The 23,217-nt window shown below is 34.7% G+C and overlaps 3 protein-coding genes across 3 annotated transcripts; all 3 read left to right on the top strand.

Moving 5' to 3' along the window:
- The first annotated feature begins 284 nt into the window (after window positions 1–284).
- Window positions 285–3,025, top strand: LOC8264596 (cytochrome P450 CYP749A22). Its single transcript, XM_002511996.4, has 5 exons — window positions 285–766; window positions 1,109–1,332; window positions 1,444–1,676; window positions 1,901–2,279; window positions 2,440–3,025. Exons 1-5 carry the CDS (start codon window positions 502–504, stop codon window positions 2,866–2,868), a joined length of 1,530 nt encoding a protein of 509 aa, XP_002512042.3. The 5' UTR covers window positions 285–501; the 3' UTR covers window positions 2,869–3,025.
- Window positions 3,026–7,094: 4,069 nt separating this feature from the next.
- Window positions 7,095–9,548, top strand: LOC8264594 (cytochrome P450 CYP749A22). The gene is made up of 5 exons (XM_002511994.3): window positions 7,095–7,374; window positions 7,472–7,695; window positions 7,860–8,092; window positions 8,208–8,586; window positions 8,800–9,548. Exons 1-5 carry the CDS (start codon window positions 7,095–7,097, stop codon window positions 9,226–9,228), a joined length of 1,545 nt encoding a protein of 514 aa, XP_002512040.2. The 3' UTR covers window positions 9,229–9,548.
- Window positions 9,549–17,567: 8,019 nt separating this feature from the next.
- Window positions 17,568–19,963, top strand: LOC8264593 (cytochrome P450 CYP749A22). The gene is made up of 5 exons (XM_002511993.3): window positions 17,568–17,847; window positions 18,006–18,226; window positions 18,490–18,722; window positions 18,838–19,213; window positions 19,411–19,963. Exons 1-5 carry the CDS (start codon window positions 17,568–17,570, stop codon window positions 19,837–19,839), a joined length of 1,539 nt encoding a protein of 512 aa, XP_002512039.2. The 3' UTR covers window positions 19,840–19,963.
- Window positions 19,964–23,217: the final 3,254 nt, after the last annotated feature.

Raw genomic sequence — 23,217 nt, 5'->3', positions numbered from 1 at the left:
GCAGAACTACTAAAGTATCTTCCAGCTTAGCTGTAGCACATTACATAATAAAATAATCTATAAAAACTTTCAGACGCTAAAGTAGTGTATGGACCTCATATTATATAGGTCATCAGTTTGGACAAAGCAAAAAAGCGCGTCTTGTTGTCTTACACTTTATCCTCGAAAGCAAATATAGTCAGGACAAAAATCAGAACTATCAACTAATTAATTCTTCCATTGTCTGTCTTATACTATTTATCACTTGTCAAGAAGTCAAACAATGATTTCTATATATTTTGACAACAACATCAAATTTTATGATAAAAGATTGTCATATTGATAAAAAACAAGCAAATGATGACAATGTCACCGCCCTGACGGTGCGAGCAATGTCCATGATTGTAACCTTGTCTCTGTCTTCCGTTTAACTCAAAGATTGCATGCCACTTATATTACTGAAAGGAATTGCTTGCAAGTACATGGTTGATAAAACATTTTGTGGAAGTTAGATCAGGAAATATGATAATTTTGGTTTCAAGTTGTATATTTGTATGCTTCATATCGTTTCTCATCAAGTTCCTCTATGAAATATGGTGGAATCCAATTCGCATTCAGTCTTCACTCAGGTCACAGGGAATACAAGGCCCTTCTTACAGATTTTATTACGGAAACTCACAAGATATGGTCAAAATGAGAATGGAAGCCCTGCGGAGTTCCACTGAATTATCACATCAATTGCTACCTAGAGTTCAGCCTCACATTTATTTTTGGATCAATCTACATGGTAATTGTCTAATTCTGTGTATTTTTTCTTTTTCTATAAGAAGATCAAACAGGCCATGGATTGTAATAGCTTAAATTTTTGAATTGAATGGTAAATTTTGTGTGATCTTAGCGTCTCTAGAATCATAAGATTAAGAGCTCAAATTTAGCCGACGGCCTCCAACATTTTCAGCAAAATTGTGCACGTCGATACTTGAAAAAAATCGCGTACGTCGAGAAGTCCTTAACTGTTGTATATAAAATTGAAAACTTCCGATGACCCTTGATTTAATCCTTGTTGAAAGCTTTGAATTGTGATCAGTAATCTAGCTAATTGTTTGTTTCTTATATGATTTGGTTGCAGGGAAGAACTACGTTAGTTGGCTTGGGCCTCGGCCTCAGTTGGTACTCACTGAACCTAATCTCGTTAAAGAGGTACTCAGCAATAGGGATGAAACGTACCCAAAACCAGAGTTTGAATCATATGTAAAACAGCTCTTTGGGAACGGACTTGTAGCAATTACAGGAGAAAAGTGGAACAGGCAGCGTAAACTGGCCAATCATGCATTTCATGGAGAGAACCTGAAAGTAGTTTTTTTTCCTCTTGTTATAGTTGCTGCACAAGTATCTATTTATTTAACTGAACTGAAGTTAACCAGAGAAACTTTAAAGAACATCTTCTAATCAATAAACATACAGGGTATGGTTCCAGCGATGATTGCAAGTGTGGAGATGATGCTTGAAAGATGGAGGCAGAATGAAGAAAAGGAGATTGAGGTGTACCAGGAATTCAAGCTATTGACATCTGAAATAATTTCCAGGACAGCCTTTGGAAGCAGCTACCTGGAAGGGCAACACATTTTCGACATGCTGGGGAAGCTGGCCCGTATTCTTAACAAAAATAGTTATCAAGTCAGAATTCGTGCAATAGAGTAAGTTTGTTCTTTCTTCTCCCCTACCTCCTAAAACACACATATACTAGCATCAAATATGTGTTAAAAGTATAAAGTATTTACCTTTTTCTACTTTTTTCTATTCATTGGCTAGATTTTATTTTCAAAATTATAAACTGCTTACATTGATGCTTTCGTTGTTGCAGCTTTTTTATAAAATATACAATGCTTACAGCTCACCTTTCCCGCTCTCATTGTTGCAGAAAACTTTGGAAAAGAAAAGATGACACTGAATCAGAAAAACTTGAACAGGGCATACGAGACTCTGTCCTTAAGATGATAAATAAGAGAGAAGAGGATGAAAAGACGGGTGAAGTAGATAGCTGTGGAAGTGATTTTCTTGGAGTACTCCTTAAAGCTTACCAGGAAACTGATGAAAGCAAGAAAATATCCATAGATGACCTTATTGATGAATGCAAAACGTTCTATATTGCTGGACATGAGACAACCAGTAGTGCACTCACTTGGTGTATTTTTCTGCTAGCAATTCACACGGATTGGCAAGAAAAAGCAAGGCAGGAAGTCCTTGAATCATTTGGCCAACGAATTCCTACTTCAGATGAAATCACAAGATTGAAGATTGTGAGTATGACGCACTTTATTTTATTGCTGTCATATCATATATATTGGCCTTGCAGAAAACATAATGTCTGTACAACTCAAAGCCGAAATTATTAAACAACAACTGGATTCAATATAATGAGCTTTGTTTTTTTTTTTTTCTTTTCTTTTCTTTTACTAGATGAATATGATTGTCAACGAAACTCTAAGGTTATATGCGCCCATTACTAATCTCATAAGGGAAGTCCAAAAGGGAAGCAGACTGGGGAAGCTAGTTGCTCCATCTAGAATAGACATAATCGTTCCACCTCTAGCACTGCACCAGGACCCTGATATTTGGGGAGAAGATGCTCATCTCTTCAAACCAGAAAGATTTGCAGAAGGTATAGCTAAAGCAACCAAGAATAACATTGCTGCATTTCTACCATTTGGTTTGGGACCAAGAAATTGCGTAGGCATGAACTTTGCCATGGCAGAAACGAAGATTTCACTCTCAATGATCCTGCAGCGTTACAGGTTTACTTTGTCACCAACTTATGTCCATTCCCCTACTTTCCTTATCGCTGTGTGCCCTCAAAAGGGCCTTCAAATCAATCTTCAGGCATTGTAAGACCAGAAATTTGGTGATGCTGAAGGTGGATTTAGCAAGCACTGTAACCGTTGCAGTCTACCATAAGTGGTAGTTTTCTTAGTAATTTCAACCGAACAAGATGTGGTTAGTATATAACTGTAGGAGATGAGCTACTGGTTGTTCAGTTCCCAACAACTATACTAACACTAACGGTGTTTGGTAATTAAAAATAAACCTCCAGGACATACACTAAAAACTATTTTTTTTATAAAAAAAAAAAGCTTAATCCAACCCTGAAAATTTGAAATGTCCAAAATGACAAATCTCAAGTAAGTACATAGAAATAACAGAGTTGCCACTAAGTATCCTATTCCCCATCTGTTGTTCCCTGCTTATTGATTCTCATTATGCCCTGTATCACATATTTAGTCTCCTAAATTAATTTTTAAAGTTTTTTTTACATTGATTTTTCATAATTTCATTGGTGGACATTGATTCCCTGTACTTTAATTCTATTTCTTAAAAATTTTATATGTTAGTCTCTTCTACATTTTTAATTTTAAGTTACTAAATGTTATATATTTAATATATGATATTGTTAATTATGTTATTTATTAAAATTTTATTTATCGAATCTTATTTATACAAATTTTTTAAATAAAGAAACCCAAATCTAATTTTATAAATTAAAAAATAATAATATTAAACCGATAAATAACTATATATATATATATTAATTTATTTATTTATTTATGAAACAAGAAATATAATTTCAATTTTTCAAATTAAATTAATCTTTATAATCGAGATAATAACTAACAATGCATATTAAATAGTCTGAAGATAATCAAGATATTGCAAAAAAAAATTTGCAAGTGAAGGATATAAATTTGGGTTTTTGAAATTAATGTTAATGTATATTGGGCTAAGAAGCAGTAAAACTTGTGTACGCATCATCCCTTCTTTCTTTCTTGATTCAAATAAAACAAATAAACACCAGCTACTCTCTCTCTCTCTGTCTCCCTCATCATTCATGTTTTTTTGTGAGTTAGTAGGCTAGAGGTCTCTCCATGGATGAAATTAATTGAATAGTATGGGTGAATGAATGACATAGTCGCCTCGTTTTTCTCTTTTTCTTTTCCAATTGTGAAAAATGACGGGAAATCGAGTAATTAGTTTATTAATTACTTGTATGTAAAACCATTTTGGAAAAGGGTTAGTTTTCCCTCTTAATCTTAGTGTCAACCGGTCAATAACTTACGTGTAAGGGTGCCTAAGTATTACTTATCTTAAGAGTTTTAACCCAACCGTTAATTAAACAAGTTTACTTAATCGGTAATAGATTTCTATTCTCTCATTTACACATTTTTAAAAAATTTATTTTAATAATTTATTTTGAAACTAAATAAATTTTAATTAAATTCAATATTTATATACTACACGCGTTTGTGAAAAATGTGAATCGGCTGTTTATTAATAAAACTATTTAAAGCAGTTAAATTATTTTTGTTCCTCTTTTCATCTTTCGTTTTGTTTTCTAAAACCACAGCCCACGACACAAATTTCTTAAATAAGACAATATTTAAATAAAAATTTATATAAATATTATATATTTTTTAATTTCTGAAATCTAATTTTTTTTGACATGTATGTTTAATTTTTTATATATAAAATCTTTGTTTTGACATATGTATTATTTTTGACACATAAGATTCAAGTTTATATATAAATGATTATTATATATTAGATTTCATCCTCAAATCTTCCCATTCATCGATGAGACTATTATTATATTCACTAAGTAAATAGTATTATAATGAAAATTTTAATAATTAACTTTATAGTTAATTATTATATACTTCTTCCGTTATAGTCCAGTTTCAATTACAGATAAAATAAAAAAAGTTAATTATTTATAATTAATATCATTATTCTTTTCTATTTCTTCTATGACATTATTCTTTTCTACTATTTTTGTACTAAAATACTCTTTATTAGATAATTTGAATATCATTTATTCATATTAATTATGTTGAACTTATCACTTTATCCAATTATTGCTATATGGTTTACAATTATTAATCTTCAAATAAAAAAATCAAAAAAAAAATTAATAGAAATCTGTAATTCTGAAATAAAAAAGTTGAAGTTTAATTTCGGACGTTAATATTTATCTTAATAAATGAAAGACATGTTAGACCATTAGTTATTGAATTAATAATTACAGAATAAAAGCCGATAATAATTTAGGACGGACAGAAAATGACTATTTTTAGAACGAAGGTTAGTTACTTTAATTCCTATTAATTAAAATTTAACTAGCGATTAATAATAATATTTAAAAATAATAATTTAGAATTTTAGTTATTCTTTTTTTAACAGCTAATGGAGTGGCTAGCGATCAAATTTTGCTAATATATATATATATATTAATTTTTGATATTTAAAATTTTTTTGACATTTATATTTAAATTTTAATACGTTAAATTTTTATTTTGACATGTATACTATTTTTAATATATAGGATCTAAGTTTATATATAATTTTGTAGTTCCGTTATTAATTTATTGATTAAAAAATTATATTTCTAATTAAATACCGATTCTAATATTAAAAATAATATATTAATTATATTTTGACATAAATGGTGAGTAGGACAACAATGATTTTTTTTCTGAAATTATAATTTTTTTTGGGAGGGGAAGTGGGTCCCGAAACCAGGACGCACCCAGGGACAATAATATGACGGTGGCTAGGCTAAATGCTTCATTGGTACCAAACATTCGCACTTTTTTCCAATTGGCACTAAACCTTCAATTTGTTTCTTTTTTGTACCACTTCTATTATTTATGTATCTTCCGCCAGTACAAATGAGGAATTCGGCACTTATTTGCTGATGTGACTGCGGGATTTATGAAGGATAACACACCACTTGCCATATCTGTTGCTGACTCAACAATTATCCAACTCAGCAACAAAAACTTAGATGAAAAAGGCAACAACATGGACCAAATCCTAACGCATTTCTCTCTAGGAAACAGAGTAAATTCATACTTATCAATAAAAGACACCGAAAATGGAAAACAATCAATCTAATCCCAACTAATTGATAAAAAAGACAACCCAATAAAAAGTAACAAAAACCCAGAAGTCATATTAGGCCTTTTGAACTCAGTAACGAATCAAGCGGTTACATTACCAGATAATTCAACAAGAATCATAGCAGCAGTGTCGCAAAAGCGAAGAGCTTGAAATCTTAATAGGAAAACCACAGCAAGGAGGAGTGATTTAGAAAGTAGAAACTTGTGTTGGGATAATGAAATTGAAGAGATAGAGAAAATGGGTTGGTTGTAATTATTATAATTATTCTTGAAGTTGAAAGAGTATTTCGGGTATGATTGAGAAGGAAAGAGAGGAGAGAGACAAGGAAAAAGAAAGTGAAGAAAGAGAAAAAGGAGGGGAGGATTGAAGGAAAGGAAGGAGAGAGTAAAGAGAGCGGAGAGAGAAGAGAAGGAGAAAGAGAAAAGAAAGCGACGACTTTGATGATGTTTTTTATGCAAGTGAAAGTGAAGATGGAAGACGTTGCTTTGATGGTGGTGGTGTTAGTGTAGATAGATATGAATAGGTAGGATAAGGTCTTGTGGTGGTGGCTGTTGATGTTGAGGAGGAAAAGATGATGGCGTGTGGTGGGAGTGCTGATGGTGGTGGTGATGATCTTAACGGGTTCTGAAAATGGGTATTAGACTCCGAGGATTGGGAGTGCGACTGAATCACAGAAAGTGGCTTTAGTAGGACCGAGTTTAGTTGAGAGTTTGAACAGTAAAATTGAATTGTGACCGTCTAATGGAAATTTTGATCTTGTGATGTGTGGTATTCGACGAGTTGGATAACTGTTTTTTGAGTCAGCAACAGATGTGGCAAGTGGTGTGTTATCCTTCATAAATCTGGCCGCCACATCAGCAAATAAGTGCCGGATTCCTCATTGGTACTGTCGGAAGATACGGAAATATTAGGAGTAGTACCAAAAATAAACAAATTGAATGTTTGGTACCAATTGGAAAAAAGTGCGAAGGTTTGGTACCAGCAAGGCATTTAACCCGACGGTGCCTATTTAACAATGCAATAACACGCAATTTATAATCTTCATAATGAAAGCAAATTTATGAACAATAATTTGCTCTTACATATAATCCACGAACATATGTTTACATAAAGCTTCAAGTTTTTCCCTCAAATTACATGATCAAAAATAAAAAAAGGGTGCTATGGGAACTTTGATAATATATCTTTCAAGCTGTACATTGTGTTTGTTCTTTCTTTTGTTTCTGGCAAAGTTCTTTGACAAAGTATGGTGGACTCCAATTCGCACACAGTCTATGTTAAGGTCACAAGGAATTAGAGGTCCTTGTTACAAAATCTTCCATGGAAACACCAAAGAGATCATCAGTATGGTAAACAATGCCTCGAGTAATCCTGCAGAATTATCACACCAACAGTTGCTCCCCACTGTATTACCACACATTTATTCTTGGATCAAGATTTATGGTATCAGTGTACAGTACTCAATTACTTATACTCTCTCTCCCCGCAATTCAATTGCTACATAATATTTTTCTTTTTCTGTTCAAATGATTTAATGTAGGGAATAATTTCCTCACTTGGCATGGTCGTCGAGCGTACTTTGTTGTCACAGAACCTGACCTTATTAAAGAGATACTTAATGGTAAAGATGGAGTATTTCCAAAAGCAGAACCTGAACATTATGAACAGAAGATTTTTGGAGATGGAACTATAACAAGTAAAGGAGAGAAGTGGGTTAAGATGCGTAAACTATCCAATCATGCTTTCCACGCCGAGTCCTTGAAAGTATATATTATATATTAGCTTTTCCTTCTTTCATTTTTTTTTTTGCATTTCCTTTCTTTATGTTTATCTCTTTTAATAAGATACATATATAGCTATTAGTTACCCCAGTAATCGACTTCTGCATGTAGGAATTCGTCAAAATCCTAACTATCTTTCTTTTCTAGGGATTGATTCCAGTAATGATTGCAAGTGTGGAGATAATGCTTGAAAGATGGAAATATCATGATGGCAAAGAGGTTGAGGTATTCCAAGAATTCGAGCATTTAACCTCAGAAGTAATATCCAGGACAGCTTTTGGAAGCAGCTACTGGGAAGGAAAACACATATTTGATATGCTAACCCGGTTGATTATCATTCTTAGCAAAAACAAGTACAATATTAGAATTCCTGGAATCAGGTCTGTTTAATAATGTGGTTTTTCAAGCAGCTAATTCTTGAATTCATTATGCTAGTTTTCTATGCATAAACTTTTTGATGTATATTTATATATATATCGTTTCCTCTTGTTGCAGAAACCTTGTGAAAACTGGAGATGACATTGAATCAGACAAGTTAGAAAAAAACATACATGATTCATTCATAAACATGATAAAGAGAAGAGAGGAGGAGGCAACGATGGGCCAAGCAGATGGCTTTGGAAGTGGTTTTCTTGGATTATTGTTGAAGGCACACCATGACAATAATATGGCAAAGAAGATATCAGTAGATGACCTGATTGATGAGTGCAAGACCTTTTATGTTGCTGGACGAGAAACAACTACGAGCTTGATCACCTGGATTCTTTTTCTTCCAGCTATTCATCCAGATTGGCAACATAAAGCCAGGGAGGAGGTCATTGAAATATTTGGCAGCCAACATCCACGCCTGGATGGACTCACACGATTGAAGATCGTAAGTATTAGATTTGTTAAAACCGGTGAACTTCTTGGGTTCAGCTTTTAGGTTGATTGTTTCTTTTTCAGATATCAGAGTTCATAATCTTACTTAAATTTAATTGGCACAAGATACCGATCAGCTGGTTCTTGTCTATGCTTCAAGTTCAAGAGACTCCTGATACTTTACTTTTATCTAATTAAGATCTAATTTTCTTCTTCTCCAACGCAGGTAAGCATGATTATCAATGAAACTTTGCGGTTATATCCGCCGGCTGTAATTGTCAAAAGATATGTCCAAAGGCAAGTCAGATTAGGGAAGTTAATTCTTCCTGCAAATATTGTAATGGAAATCCCAATCCTTGCAGTCCACCACAATCCACAAATATGGGGAGAAGATGTTAACCTGTTCAAGCCAGAGAGATTTGCAGAAGGTGTGGCTAAAGCTACAAAAAACAATGCAGCTGCTTATCTTCCATTTTCTTTGGGACCTCGAAATTGTGTGGGTTCCAACTTTGCGATTACAGAGACTAAGATTGCATTGTCAATAATTCTTCAACGTTACAGGTTTTCCCTATCTCCAAATTATGTCCACTCACCTATTCCCCTCATCGGCATGTGCCCACAACATGGATTACAAATCATGCTCCACAAGCTATAGATAAGCAATATAAGTTGATCAATAAAATTTACAAGTTTCAAAAGATGGTTGGTAGCAACTCTCTTCTCTCACTAAAGGAGCATTACGCCTGTTTGAGGGTTTTTAGCCTTCATCGGCACATCAATAGAATCATTTGTTGAAGTTAGTTGGTCCTTTTGCTGGAATAATTATAAAGAAAGTTAATAATTTTGTAATGAAATGATATTCTGTACTTTCGTTGTTAGCTAAAGTATGCCAGTATGGCGATCCCTGAAATTTCAGGAAATTGCTTTCTAAACCACGTAAGTAGTGGTTGTAATTTATCTGTTTGATTTGTAATATTGCTGCTATAAGTAGCAGGCCTTGTTAATGAGAATGTGTGGATGAGAGAGTTTAAGTGAGAGTTGACACTGGGATCTCAATTCAGTAGCACTAGCTCCATATGGTATCAGAGCCTTCCATTTTTCCAACAGCATTGTATACAGTTGACCTGATTACATTTCAATTTTCAAACCACTATATCATAAGAGCATGTCTATATCACAGAAATAAAGATTGATAACACATTCAATAACCAACGGCATGAATGAAAGCAGCAAATGCAGCCTTGTCATCGAGTTATTACCTCAAGCCTTACTTAACAAGCAAAGTCAAACACATTTCTATAAACAAAAAGTCCCAAGGGTTTTGAGAAAAACTAACTATAAACTTCAGCACTTAAAAGAACCATCAGAATCCAAAACCCGAAAACCATGTGATTGTTGGGATAATACTCCTCTCTACCAACAAACACAAATACAAATGCCCAATGTAATGTTTATCTTCCAAAATCAGAATTCACCAACAATATCACCGCAACAAGTATACTCACAATTCCAGCAAAATAATCACAACAAGATAAGCAATTGGACAATATAAACAATCAAGCAAAGACACAAGGATCTTACATGAAAAACCCCTTCGATGTAAAGAATAAAAACCACAGGACGATTAAGAGTCCACCTAATTGCTCTTATTATGATAAACGGAAGGTTACACAAATCCAATTCCAAGTCTCAAATGGGTACTCAAATTACCCAATAATAGACAACCATAATTAGCAACATATGAAAGAGAGAGAAGTAAAAGATATCACCAAAATATAGAGTTTTGTCCAGCAGCCATATCTCACTATCCGAAGCACAAAATGACAATCAAGCTGTTCAAATTGAAGCCCCTGATCACCCAGATGTGCAGTCAAAATTTGAGCAAAATCGAATCACGGATGAGCTTCGATTGGAGATGATCTTCAAGACTGTGTGCTGAAAAATGTGAATAGGGGTTGCACTTGAACTTTCTGTTTTTCCTCTCAAAAACTTAGTGATCTCATCTTTTTTTGTTGTTGTTGTATTTCACTAAGCAAAATCAAAACTCTTTTTGCTGCCCACTTTTACTCACCCACGTGAGTTGCTCACCAAAAGTCAACAAACAAGCTTCTTTTGGAAGCTATTAACTTTGGGCCAAATAACACATAGTTATAGGTTTCTCCATATAGGAAGGGACCATAGCCCAATAAATCTCCCCCTCTCGACTATGTAGAGGTGGTTACCATTTCGGCAAGCGAACGACAAGTCTCAAACTTGCCCCTTAGCAATGCTTCAGTCATCATGTCGGAACCATTATTATCAGTGTGAATCTTTTCAAGCTCAAGAAACTTAGAATCAAGAACATCACGTATCCAATAATATCTCACATTAATATTCTTAGACTTAGCATGAAAAGTGGAATTCTTAGCAAGATGAATTACACTTTGATTGTCACAATACAACATATATCTCTTTTGTATAAATCCAAGTTGACGAACAAATCACTTTATCCAAATCAATTCCTTACATGCCTCTATCGTTGCAATGAACTCCGACTCAGTAGTAGACAATGCTATGCATTTCTGCAACCTAGATTGCCAAGATATTGCTCCCCCTGCAAAAGTGATCATATAACCCAAAGTAGACTTCCTAGAGTCAATATCACCCGCCATATCAGAATCTGAATAGCCAACAAGAATAGCCTTGTCACTTCTAAAACAAAGCTTCATATCTGCAGTGCCTCGTAGGTATCTCATAATCCACTTAACTGCATTCCAATTCTCTTTTCCCGGGTTAGAAAGAAATCTACTAACCAAACCAACTGCATGAGCTATATCAGGCCTCGTGCAAACCATTGCATACATTAAACTACCCATGACAAAAGCATAAAGGACATGCTGCATAATTTCCTTCCTTTAGTGGTGGAAGGACTATGTTGAGTACTCAACTTAAAATGTAAAGCAAGAGGAGTACTCACAGTTTTTGCTATCTCCATACTAAAACAAGCTCTGAGACAATGGTATCGCAAGTTTGACTCTTTTATAGGGGGCAAGGCTACAAGAAGACTTCTTGCAATCATTGTGTTTTCTTGAAAAAGTTTTCTGACAAGGACTTTATCATTTTACTACTTTATGTTGATGACATGCTTATTGTTGGACAAAATGTGGCTATAATTGTCAGTTTAAGCAACAATTGAGTAAGACTTTCTCTATGAAGGAAATCGGGCTAGCAAAACACATTTTAGGCATGTGAATCATCCGTGATCAAGAGGCTCGAAGGTTGTGGTTGTCATAAGAAGCATATGTTCAAGAAGTCAATTTGCACACATAATCTTCTTTGCCATTGACTTTGAAGCCCTCTGGTTATTCCATGTAAATGTCTTCTTCAAGGTCACCATGAAGGAAGGCGGTCTTCACATCCAACTGCTCAATTTTCAAATCAAGACTAGCAGCAAGACTCAAAACAACTCTAATGGAAGACATCTTAACAACCGGTGCAAAAAACTCTTTCAAGTATACTCCTTTCCTCTGATTGCAACCTTTAACAACAAGTCTAGCTTTGTATTATGGTTTCTTTGCATTCTCATCTTGCTTTTGCTTGTAAACCCATCGATTCCTTAAAGCTTTCTTTCCTTTTGGTAGCATCACGAAATCAAATGTGTGATTATCATGCAATGATTTCATTTTATCTTCCATTGCATCCATCCAACACTGCCTGTCATCACTATCCATAACTTCAGCAAAAGACTCAGGTTCTCCCCTATTAGTTATAAGAACATAATCAGAAGAAGGGTACCTCATAAAAGGTTTTCAGTCTCGGGTAAACCGTCTCACAAGATCTGGTTGAACTTCAGGAGAGCCATGATGATCAATCTCAATAGCACCATCATCATCATCATCAACAAGATCATGTACTTCAGGAATATTGGCTTCATTGCCATTACCTTGCACCTCCTCAACCGATGTAGGTGCATAACTCAAAGGAGGTACATCATAATCAACCAGATCATAGCCATTATGAGATGTAGTCTCTTGAGCCTTCTGAATATCTTCAATAGTTTGATCTTCAACAAACACTATATCTCTGCAACAAATTAATTCTTCTCTACAGGATCATAAAACCTTTAGCCAAACTAGTCTTGACCATAACCCACAAAAATGCATTAGCGAATCTTAGAATCCAACTTTGATCTTTCATCATTCACAACATGCACAAATACCTTACACCCGAAGACATGCAAGTGATTATACGAAACCTCCTTGCTGAAACAAACCTTGTCTGGAACATCACCATCTAAAGAAACACAAGGAGACATATTAATCACATGAACAACAGTAAATAAAGCTTCACCCCAAAAGTGTCTCGGTAACTTTGCCTCGGAAAGCATGCACCTCATTCTCTTTAACAAAGTTCTGTTCATTCTTTCTGCCACGCTATTCAACTGTGGGGTTTTCTTGGGTGTTCTCTGATGTCTAATACCTAATGACTTGCAGTAGTCATCCAATGGTCCAATGTACTCACCACTATTATCAAAACGAAGACACTTTAACTTTTTAGCGGTTTGCCTTTCAACCAAGCTTGAAATTGCTTGAACACATCAAGTACCTGATCTTTGGTTTTCAAAGCATACACCCACAACTCTCTTGAACAATCATCTATAAAGGTTACAAAGTAAAGTGCACAACTAAAAGTTTTAACTTTCAAAGGACCACAGACATCAGAATGAACAAGGTCAAGCAAACTTGATTTTCTCGATGGAGGGTATGTTTTAAAGAAGACTCTGTTTTGTTTTCTAGCGAAACAATGTGGACATTTGTTCAATTTTGCACTCTTCAAATCAGGTAGTGTATTCTTCCTGATTAGACAACTTAGCCTTTTTTCACTCATATGGCCAAGTCTTCTATACTATAACTTTGTTAGATCATTATCTGCTACATTAACACTATCTGTGGAAATTGTGGCTTGCAAAAAATACAGGCTTGTTTGCATCTTCCCACGAGCGAGCACCAATTTACCTTTAGTGAGTTTTCACTGACCACTATGAAAGGTACTACAAAAGCCTTCATCATCGAGCTTGTAGGTGGAGATCAAGTTCAATCGAGTATCTGGGACATGTCGAACATTCTTGAGCACTAACTTTGCTCCAATGTCAGTCACCAAGCAAACATCTCCAACACCAACAACTTAAGCCAAATCATCATTACCTATCTTCAATACCCTATAGTCACCTGGTGTATAAGATGTGAAGAATTCCTTCCTTATTGTCATGTGAAGTGAGGCTCCACTATCAATCACCCAACTTGTCTCAAATTTAGATAGGTTCCCAGAACTCTCATCATGTACAATAATAAGATCATCAACTGTTGCGGTTGCAGCTCGATCATCATTACCTTGATCTTTCTGATCTTGCGCCTTATCTTGCTTGCCATTGCCACCTTTGTTCTCTCTTTTCCACTTGTAGCAGTACTTCTGAATATGATCTGTTTTATCACAATAATGGCACTTTAAATTTTTGTATCTTCCATAGGACTTGCTTTGACTTGCTCCTACTCTTATCTCTACCACTAGGACCTTTACTTTTACCTCTCCCCATATTTTCAGCAACATAAGCTTCTTCAAAAGAAGGTGACACACCATGAGATTTCTTTCTCATCTGCTCATTCAAGATACCAACCTTAGCAAAATCTAAAGTGACTTGCCATGTGGTGCAAAATTATAAAGTGTATTCTGAAAGTGTCCCATGAATCAGGAAGAGTACCAAGCAACAAAAGTCCCTAAATTTCATCATCAAATTTTATTTCCATGGCAGACAATTGTTGGATAATGCCATGAAAATCATTCAAGTGATCAGACAATGCATTGCTTTCCCTGTACTTCAACCTCATCAATTGCTTCATCAAGTACAATTTATAATTGCCAGACTTGCTTGCTTAAAGGGATTCAAGTTTTTGCCAAAGAGACTTTGCATGAACTTCATCATTAATATGGTTAAGAACATTATCATCAACCCATTAACGAATAAACCCACAAACTTGTTCATGCTCAAATTGCTATTGCTTATCAATTTTACCTTCTGGTTTCTCAGTATTAAACACAAGTAAATGCCAACTTTTTACATACAACAAATCTTTCATCTTCCTTTTCCAAAGATGATAGTTAGTACCATTCAAACTAACCATTCTATTAGTGTTTATATTGCCAGAATCTATAGAGAAAACAACAAAAAATATCGCGGCTCTGATACCAAAATGTTGGGATAATACTCCTCCCTGCCACTAGTTTGTTTATCAACAAACACAAATACAAATGCTTAGTATAATGTTTATCTCCCAAAATCAGAATTCTCCAACAATATCACTGCAACAAGTATAATCTCAATTCCAGCAAGATAATCACAACAAGATAAGCAATTGGACAATATAAACAGTCAAGTAAAGACACAAGGATTTTACATGGAAAACCCTTTCGATGTAAAGAGTAAAAACCACGGGACAATTAGGAGTCCATCCAATTGCTCTTATTATGATAAAAAAGGAAAGTTACACAAACCCAATTCCAAGTCTCAAATGGGTACTCAAATAACCCAACAATAGACAACCATAATCAGCAACATATGAAAGAGAGAGAAGTAAAATATATCACCAAAATACAGAGTTTTGTCCAGCAGCCATATCTCACTATCTGAAGCACGAAATGACAATCAAGCCGACAAAATTGAAACCCCTGATGACCTAGACGTGCATTCAAAATTTGAGAAAAATCGAACCACAGTCGATTGGAGATAATCTTCAAGAATGTGTGCTGAAAAACGTAAATAGGGGTTGCACTTAAATTTTTTATTTTTTCTATCAAAAACTTAGTAATCTCACTTTTTTTTTTTTTTATGTATTTCACTTAGCAAACTCAAAATTCTTTTTGCTGCCCACTTTGACTCACTCACTTGAATTGCTCACCAAAAGTCAACAAACAAACTTTTTTTGGAAGCTATTAATTTTAGGCCAAATAATACATAGTTATGGATTTCTCCACGTAGGAAGAGACCCATAGCCCAACAGTGATATCGTCCGCGTCTCATTTTGTTCAGGAACAGAACAGATCGAAAGGCCCGACCAAAAAACCTTTAACTACAAACTTTATCGCCTCAATTTGGGCAGCGGAGAGACAGGATCAAGTCCAGCAGATATTACACCAGAATATAGTGGCTTCAGCTGTGTCCTCAAGTTTCCTCAACTGTCTCATCCGAGTGGCATCCAGGTGAGCATATAACAATATCAGCGCAATGGCACATTGCAAAAAACACAAGATTTTGAAAACCTCGGTATAACCTGAACTGTCCATTTTTATTGAATTTGACCTGCATGAGTAATTAAGTAATGACAGTAACATTGATATTTAATCTTGGTTTAATAATTGAAGACCGTGAAAGGAACTGATGAACTGATTTTGGCTTAGTCTATTTTGAATTAAAATAAGAAAGGGGTTCCTGTTTACCCTATTTGGCCGATTGAGCTTCATTAGATGGCTCCTAATGCATTTGGCAAAAGAACACTGAGGCTGTTGTATTGTAAAGCTGTAATTATTCAAAAATCTTAGAAAAGAAAAGTATATGAAAGAATCATGCGGTTCATAAAAGAATTGGCTTGTGTTTTTCTGTATTAGACACTTTGAGTAATTGATTTTCTTTTTGGGGTATTAAAGTGGTATCTTATATATATATGTAATGAATTCCAATTTTAGAATTAAATGAGATCTTCTTACACAGTATGAGGAGTGCTAGACTATATCACATTCTCTTTATATTTTCTATATTATTAAGTATGTGGCATTATTTTTAAATTAATTTACAGTTATTGAAATTTAAATGGCATTGTTGTTATATGATAAATAATTCTTTTGACACAAAATATTATGATACATATAATACAAAAATCAATTTAATCTCATGTTGTTTAAATAAAATATTTTTATCCAATCTTCTTTAATTTAATCGCAATTATTTAAAATTTAATTATAAAAGCTTTTAAAAATAATAATAATAATTACCATATAACACAATATTATGTTGAGTTGTTCATCTTGATTGACACGTAATAAAAGATGTACTAAAACATTAACTAATTAAGTTACAATCAAGTCTTGTGGTATAAAATGAATATAGTCAAAAGCAAATTATTACAATACATAAAACCAAAAGAAAAAACAAAGACTAACTATAAAGGTTTTATAAAATTAAACACAAACATTAAAGAAAAAGGAATAAAGTATTGAAATTAAAATATTGAAAGAGTTAAAGAATATAAAAGTAACCATCTAAGTTTGGTTAGTTCAATAAATTCATATTATTTTACAAATAATGTTATATGTCTTAATAATAGAGAAGTTCCATAGCACAGGTAATTTTCTATAAGATACAAGAAGTAAATATTATTTTCATAAAAAAGAAGCAAATAGTAATCAGATTTTGTTGTTAGCTACGGTATTAGCACAACAAATTCCAATTACAAAATGCACTGAGACACTCAATAATGCTGTTCGTGCAAAAAGAAGCAAATAGTAATCACGGATCTCCATGACAGTGAAAGCATTTTTTAGAGAATGAAATTGGATGCATCGGAAACTTTCTGTTTTCTTTTTAGAACAAATCGTTGTCATTTTCTCTGATGGCCTGAAACATACGTATCAGATAGTTCCGGTTGAATCAGCCACAAAATTACTGGATTTACTCCTACAAGTTTTGGCCAAACGATGAACATACATGTATAAATCTCGTGCACATAAACATAAAGAAAAATATGGTGAAAATATTAATGTAATCCTAGCACATTAATTGTTTTCTTGTTAGAATTTTCCATATTAAATGTTCTTGTTGTCATCTTCGTTGCCTTCAGACAAAAAAAGGCAACGCCTGGATCTTAGTTTACATCGTCCTCTCTACAACCTTAAAATTCCAAGCCCTTCCCAAGATATAAGCAGTGGTTTTGTAGCTGATTTTTTATCTATAATTTTGATGGTACTATGGGAACCTTGATAATTTTTCTTTCAAGCTCTATTTTATGTTTGTCCTTTCTTTCATTTTTTATCAAGTTCCTTAACAAAATATGGTGGACTCCAATTCATATACAATCTATGTTAAGATCACAAGGAATTAAAGGCCCTTCTTACAGATTCTACCATGGAAACTCCAAAGAGATCATCAATATGGAATATAATGCCTCAAGTAATCCTATGAAATTATCCAACGACCAATTGTTCTCCACTGTATTGCCACACATTTATTCATGGAGCAAGCTTTATGGTAATAACTTGCACTCTCTCTCTCTCTCTCCCTCTCTCTCTCTGGTAATTGTACTATGATTAGAGTTTGAATCCTAACATCCTTAAAACTTCAGTATTATGATCTCTATTTCGTTCTGAATATAAATCACCATATTTTGTTTTACAAATGATTTATAGGGAAGAATTTCCTATATTGGCATGGTCCTCGAGCTCACATTGTGGTGCAAGAACCTTCCATGTTAAAAGATATATTTAATAGAGATGAAATATTCACCAAAGGAGAACCTGAAGATTATGTGAAGAAGCTTTTAGGGGATGGAATTGTTACAGCTAGAGGGGAAAAGTGGCTCAAGCTGCGTAAAATATCAAATCATACTTTCCATGCAGAGTCCCTGAAAGTATGTAGATATGCCTTATACTTTTGTTTAGCTATTAACTTTTCGACCCTTGGATTCAACCAATGAAAATATAATAATTAATAAATAAAAAATAATACATAATTTAGCCTACGGATGACACGGTAGACTAAGTTTATCTAAAAATTTCTCCTGGTTAGTCAATAATTGAGTACGTTTGCATGAAGAAGATGGAGTCGTAACACTCCCTTCCTTCTCTAAGAATTTCTAATATATCAAAACAAATGGTGTTTTTTTTTTTTAAGGGAATGATTCCAGGTATGATTGCAAGTGTGGAGATGATGCTTGAAAGATGGAATAATCACGACGGCAAGGAGATAGAGGCATACAAAGAATTCAAGATTTTAACTTCAGAAATAATTTCAAGGACAGCTTTTGGAAGTAGCTACTTGGAAGGGCAGCACATATTTGATATGCTAATCCGGTTGGCTGTCATTGTTATCAGAAACAAGTATAAAGTGAGAATTCCTGGAATCAGGTGCATACAATAATCTGATTTTCAACCAGTTCTTGGATTATATCGGGCTAGTTTTTTGTTCATATATCTGCCTCACTACTTCTTGATATGTTTGTAACATTTCCTGTTTTTACAGAAACCTTGTCAAAACCAGAGATGACACTGATTCAGACAAGCTAGAACAGGGGATACACAATTCCTTCATATATATGATAAAGAAAAGGGAGGTAGCAATGACTGACCAATCCGGTAGCTTTCGAAACGATTTTCTTGGATCATTACTGAAGGCATATCATGAGAATAATATGGCAAAGAAGATAACAGTAGCCAACCTAATTGATGAGTGTAAGACCTTCTATGTTGCTGGACATGAGACCACAACAAGCTTACTCACCTGGATACTTCTTCTTCTAGCTATTCACCCAGAATGGCAAGAAAAAGCCAGGGAGGAGGTCCTTGAAATATTCGGCAGCCAACGTTTATCCTCGGATGGACTCACAGGATTGAAGATTGTAAGTGTTAGATATATATTTCAAAAACATTGCAAGCATCAGCTTTTAGGTTGAGCTGTTCATTTTCAGGGTATCAGAAAGCTCATTTGATTATTTATATTTTAGCACAAAGTGTCTATACATCTCTATGCTTCGACTTCATGAGGCTCAAGTCATTACTTTCAACTTATGATATAATTTTCTATTTCTCAACATAGGTCAGCATGATTATCAATGAAACTCTACGGCTATATCCTCCAGTTGTCAATGTGATCAGGAAAGTCGACGGGGAAGTTAAGTTAGGGGAGCTAATTATACCTGAAAATACTGAAATCGACATTCCAGTTATTGCAATCCACCACAATCCTCAAATATGGGGAGAAGATGTTTACAAATTCAAGCCAGAGAGATTTGCAGAAGGCGTGGCTAAAGCTACAAACAACAATATAACTGCCTACCTTCCATTTGGTTTAGGACCTCGAAATTGTGTGGGTTCAAGCTTTGCAATTACAGAGACCAAGATTGCGCTGTCAATGATTCTACAACGTTACAGATTTTCCCTATCACCAACTTATGTCCATTCACCTATTCCAATTCTCACCATGTGCCCACAATATGGACTCCAAATGGTGCTCCACAAGTTGTAGTATAAATCAGCAGTGTCTGTGAAGTCTTTTGATACCTTGGATGAGGCTTGAAATGCAAAAGGATTGTTGGGTATATATCTATTTAAACTCAAGTTTATTAAGCAATGTAAGTCGATCTGTAAGATCTAACATAAATGTATGGTTCACAAATTTAAGAAGTGATTATATAGTACTGAAATGAAAATAAATCAAAGAAATGATACCCTGTTTTTATTACTTATGCTGACTAGTTTCTGGTAGGGAATCTCTTTTGAGTAAGTTTTGATTGAAGAGAGAGAGAGAGACAGATTTGGTTGATAAATATAAACGTTTCCTAATTGTGAAAAAGATTGAGCTGTTGTTATTAATATATGATGGAATATACAATTTGTATTATGAGATTTTCATTACAATGTGTTGTTAATATATACATGAAGAAGAATAACGGTAACTATGTCCGGTGTCCTTTCCTATATTCCTATGTTAATGTTCCATTCTTGATTAGGGTGAGGTAGAAGTGACCTTTCTTCCTTAGAGAAGAAAGGTTGCTCCTTGCCCTAAATCTAGGTCTGTGATGAACAGTCTGTGCAGCTTTAGGCTGTACAAATCTGAGACCTGGACCAATGGATATTGTCCTTTGGTCCCTGTGGTTGTTTTCGAGGCTTATGTCTTCAACACTCCCCCCTCAAGGTGGGTTCGGACAAGTAAATAGAACCCATCTTGCTAAGAAGCCTTTGGTGACTTGCTTTATCTAGGGCTTTTGTAAATATATCTGCTAGTTGTTTGTGGCTTCTGACAAATGGAGTTGCAATCTCTCCTGATTGGACTTTTTCTCTTATGAAGCGACAGTCAACTTCAATATGCTTGGTCCTTTCGTGAAAGACAGGGTTCGATGCGATGTGTCTGGCTGCTTGGTTATCACAGTACATTTCCATCGGACCTTTGCATCTTATTCTCATGGCAATAAACACTTGCTTAATCCAAACAAGCTCGCTAGCAATTGATGCCATGGCTTGATACTCAGCTTCTGCACTAGACCTTGCAGTTACAAATTGCTTTTTGCTTTTCCAAGTTACTAGATTTCCTCCTACAAACGTGTAGAATCCTGAGGTTGACTTTCTGCCACAACTTCTTGCCCAATCTGCATCAGAGAAACCAGTAATAGTATTAGCATTATTGTTATTTTTCATCCAAATACCTTGACCTGGAGAACCCTTGAGGTATCTTAGGATTCTATCAATTGCATCTAAGTGAGAGGTATGGGGAGCATGCATGAATTGGCTAACCATACTCACAGCATAACCGATGTCAGGTCTGGTGACTGTCAAGTAAATTAATTTTTCTACTAGACGCTAGTAGTGGCCTATGTCATCTAGCATATCACCATCCTCTAAGTTGAGTTTTGTCTTAGTCTCCATTAGGGTATTTATAGGTTTGGCTCCTATTTTTCCTGTTTCTTTTAAGAGATCAAGAGCGTACTTTCTTTGAGACAGAAATAGCCCTTTATGGGATTTGGCCATTTCTATTCCGAGAAAGTAAGATAATTGATCAAGATCTTTAATGTCAAATTTCTCTTTTAGTTTTCGTTTCACTTTCTCAATCTCCTAATTGTTATTACCAGTTATGATAATATCATCTACATATACTAGGATAATGATCGTATATTTGTGTGTGTGCTTGACAAACATAGACGAATCAGAAGCACATTTGCTGAAATTAATGTTTAGGAGAAAATGGCTTAGCTTGGCATACCATGCTCTTAGTGATTGTTTTAATTTGTAGATTGTCTTTCTAAGCTTACATACCAGGGAAGGAGAAGAGGTAGATTTATGACCTGGAGGAAGAGTCATGTGCACTTCTTCTTCTAGAGTCCCTTGAAGAAATGCATTCTTAACATCCATTTCAAAAAAGCTCCACCCTGAGTTAGTAGCAACAGATAATAAAATGCTAACAGTGCTCATTTTTGCTACAGGGGCAAAAGTTTCTTGGTAATCCATTCCATAGGTTTGAGTAAAGCTTTTAGCTACTAATCTAGCCTTGTATCTCTTGATTGTTCCATCATGCTTGTATTTCATTTTATATACCCATTTACAGCCAACAGGTTTCTTGTTTGAGGGTAAGGGAACTAGGTCTCAGGTGTCATTTCTTTCTAAGGCCTGCAGTTCTTCCTTCATGGTTTGCACCAATTGGAGTTGGTGTTAGCTTCATAGAAGGAGATAGGCTCTGTGTGTGCTGTGAGATTGCCTAAATATACCTTATAAGAATTTGTTACAGAATTATAATTAATGTAGTGATGAATAGGATAAGATACCGTGTGGGACACATAGCCCTTTAGCCTGGCGGGGGGTCTAGTTGGTCGAGATGATCTTCGCAAGGCAATTTCTTCTGTTTGTGATTCATGATCTCTCCCTGAAGAAGTTGTTGTAGGAATGGAAGGCTCTCCCCCTGAAGGGGTGGGTCAGAAATAGTCACTGAGGGCCGCTCCCTATCAGAAGGAATATCCTGAATTATGCTGTCAAAAAATGAAGAATTAGAAGGAAATAATATTGCAGAAGGATCCTTTTGAAGAGTGGGATCATTGAGAAAGTAGGAGGTAGTTTCATCAAAGGTCATATCTCGGGAAATATATAATTTATAAGTGGTGGAGTCATAGCATTTGTACCCTTTTTTTTCGGAGGAGTACCCTAGAAATATGGTTTTGACAGAACTCTTGTCAAGTTTGTGGTGTCGTCTGACATGGATAAAGGCTGTGCAACCAAAAACTCTAATGTGACCTAATTCTATTTTTCTTTTATGAGAATTTCTAGAGGGCCGAGATTGTTGAGAATGGGACTTGGTAGCCGGTTGATAAGATAGGCTGCAGTTAGAAGGGCATCCGACCAAAAAATGTGGGGAACATTGTTTTAAAAAAGGAGAGTCTGAGTGACCTCAAAAAGGTTTCTATTTTTTCTTTTTGAGACCCCATTTTGTTCACGGGTATAAATGCAGGTAGTTTGATGTAAAATGCCTTCTTGTGAAAAAAATGCGAAAAAACTTTTATTAACATATTCAGTACCATTATCTGAGCGAAAGATTTTGATTTTGGCATTGTATTGATTATGGATGAAGTTAAAGAAGTTGAGGAAGCATGTAAAATCGTCATTTTTTCCTTTTAGCAAATAAACCCAAGTAATTCGGGAGTAATCGTCAATGAAATTCACAAAATATCGGAAGTGATTATATGAGGTGACGGGGGCAGGTCCCCAAACATCAAAGTGGATTAAATTAAATATTTTTTCTAATATAGTAGAAGACAAGGGAAAAAGTAATCTGGTATGCTTTGAAAATTTGCAAATATCACAACAACTAAAATTGATTTTTAGACAAAAAAATTGATTTAAAACTTTGTCGGCCGGATGC

This window comes from Ricinus communis, chromosome 1 (genome assembly GCF_019578655.1).
Source record: "Ricinus communis isolate WT05 ecotype wild-type chromosome 1, ASM1957865v1, whole genome shotgun sequence".
NCBI classification, from domain to species: domain Eukaryota; kingdom Viridiplantae; phylum Streptophyta; class Magnoliopsida; order Malpighiales; family Euphorbiaceae; genus Ricinus; species Ricinus communis.
Note: the sequence above shows the minus strand (reverse complement) of the source record. Positions and strands in the feature narration are given on the sequence as shown.

Bases quoted from the DNA above. Each gene is read 5' to 3' on its own strand.
- LOC8264596 (XM_002511996.4), top strand. From the start codon at position 502: ATGATAATTTTGGTTTCAAGTTGTATATTTGTATGCTTCATATCGTTT. The intron at 1,333-1,443 runs GTAGTTTTTTTT...ATAAACATACAG, and splicing joins TTCATGGAGAGAACCTGAAA to GGTATGGTTCCAGCGATGAT. The intron at 2,280-2,439 runs GTGAGTATGACG...TTCTTTTACTAG, and splicing joins AAATCACAAGATTGAAGATT to ATGAATATGATTGTCAACGA.
- LOC8264594 (XM_002511994.3), top strand. From the start codon at position 7,095: ATGGGAACTTTGATAATATATCTTTCAAGCTGTACATTGTGTTTGTTC. The intron at 8,093-8,207 runs GTCTGTTTAATA...CTCTTGTTGCAG, and splicing joins ATTAGAATTCCTGGAATCAG to AAACCTTGTGAAAACTGGAG. The intron at 8,587-8,799 runs GTAAGTATTAGA...TCTCCAACGCAG, and splicing joins GACTCACACGATTGAAGATC to GTAAGCATGATTATCAATGA.
- LOC8264593 (XM_002511993.3), top strand. From the start codon at position 17,568: ATGGGAACCTTGATAATTTTTCTTTCAAGCTCTATTTTATGTTTGTCC. The intron at 17,848-18,005 runs GTAATAACTTGC...AATGATTTATAG, and splicing joins TTCATGGAGCAAGCTTTATG to GGAAGAATTTCCTATATTGG. The intron at 18,227-18,489 runs GTATGTAGATAT...TTTTTTTTTAAG, and splicing joins TCCATGCAGAGTCCCTGAAA to GGAATGATTCCAGGTATGAT.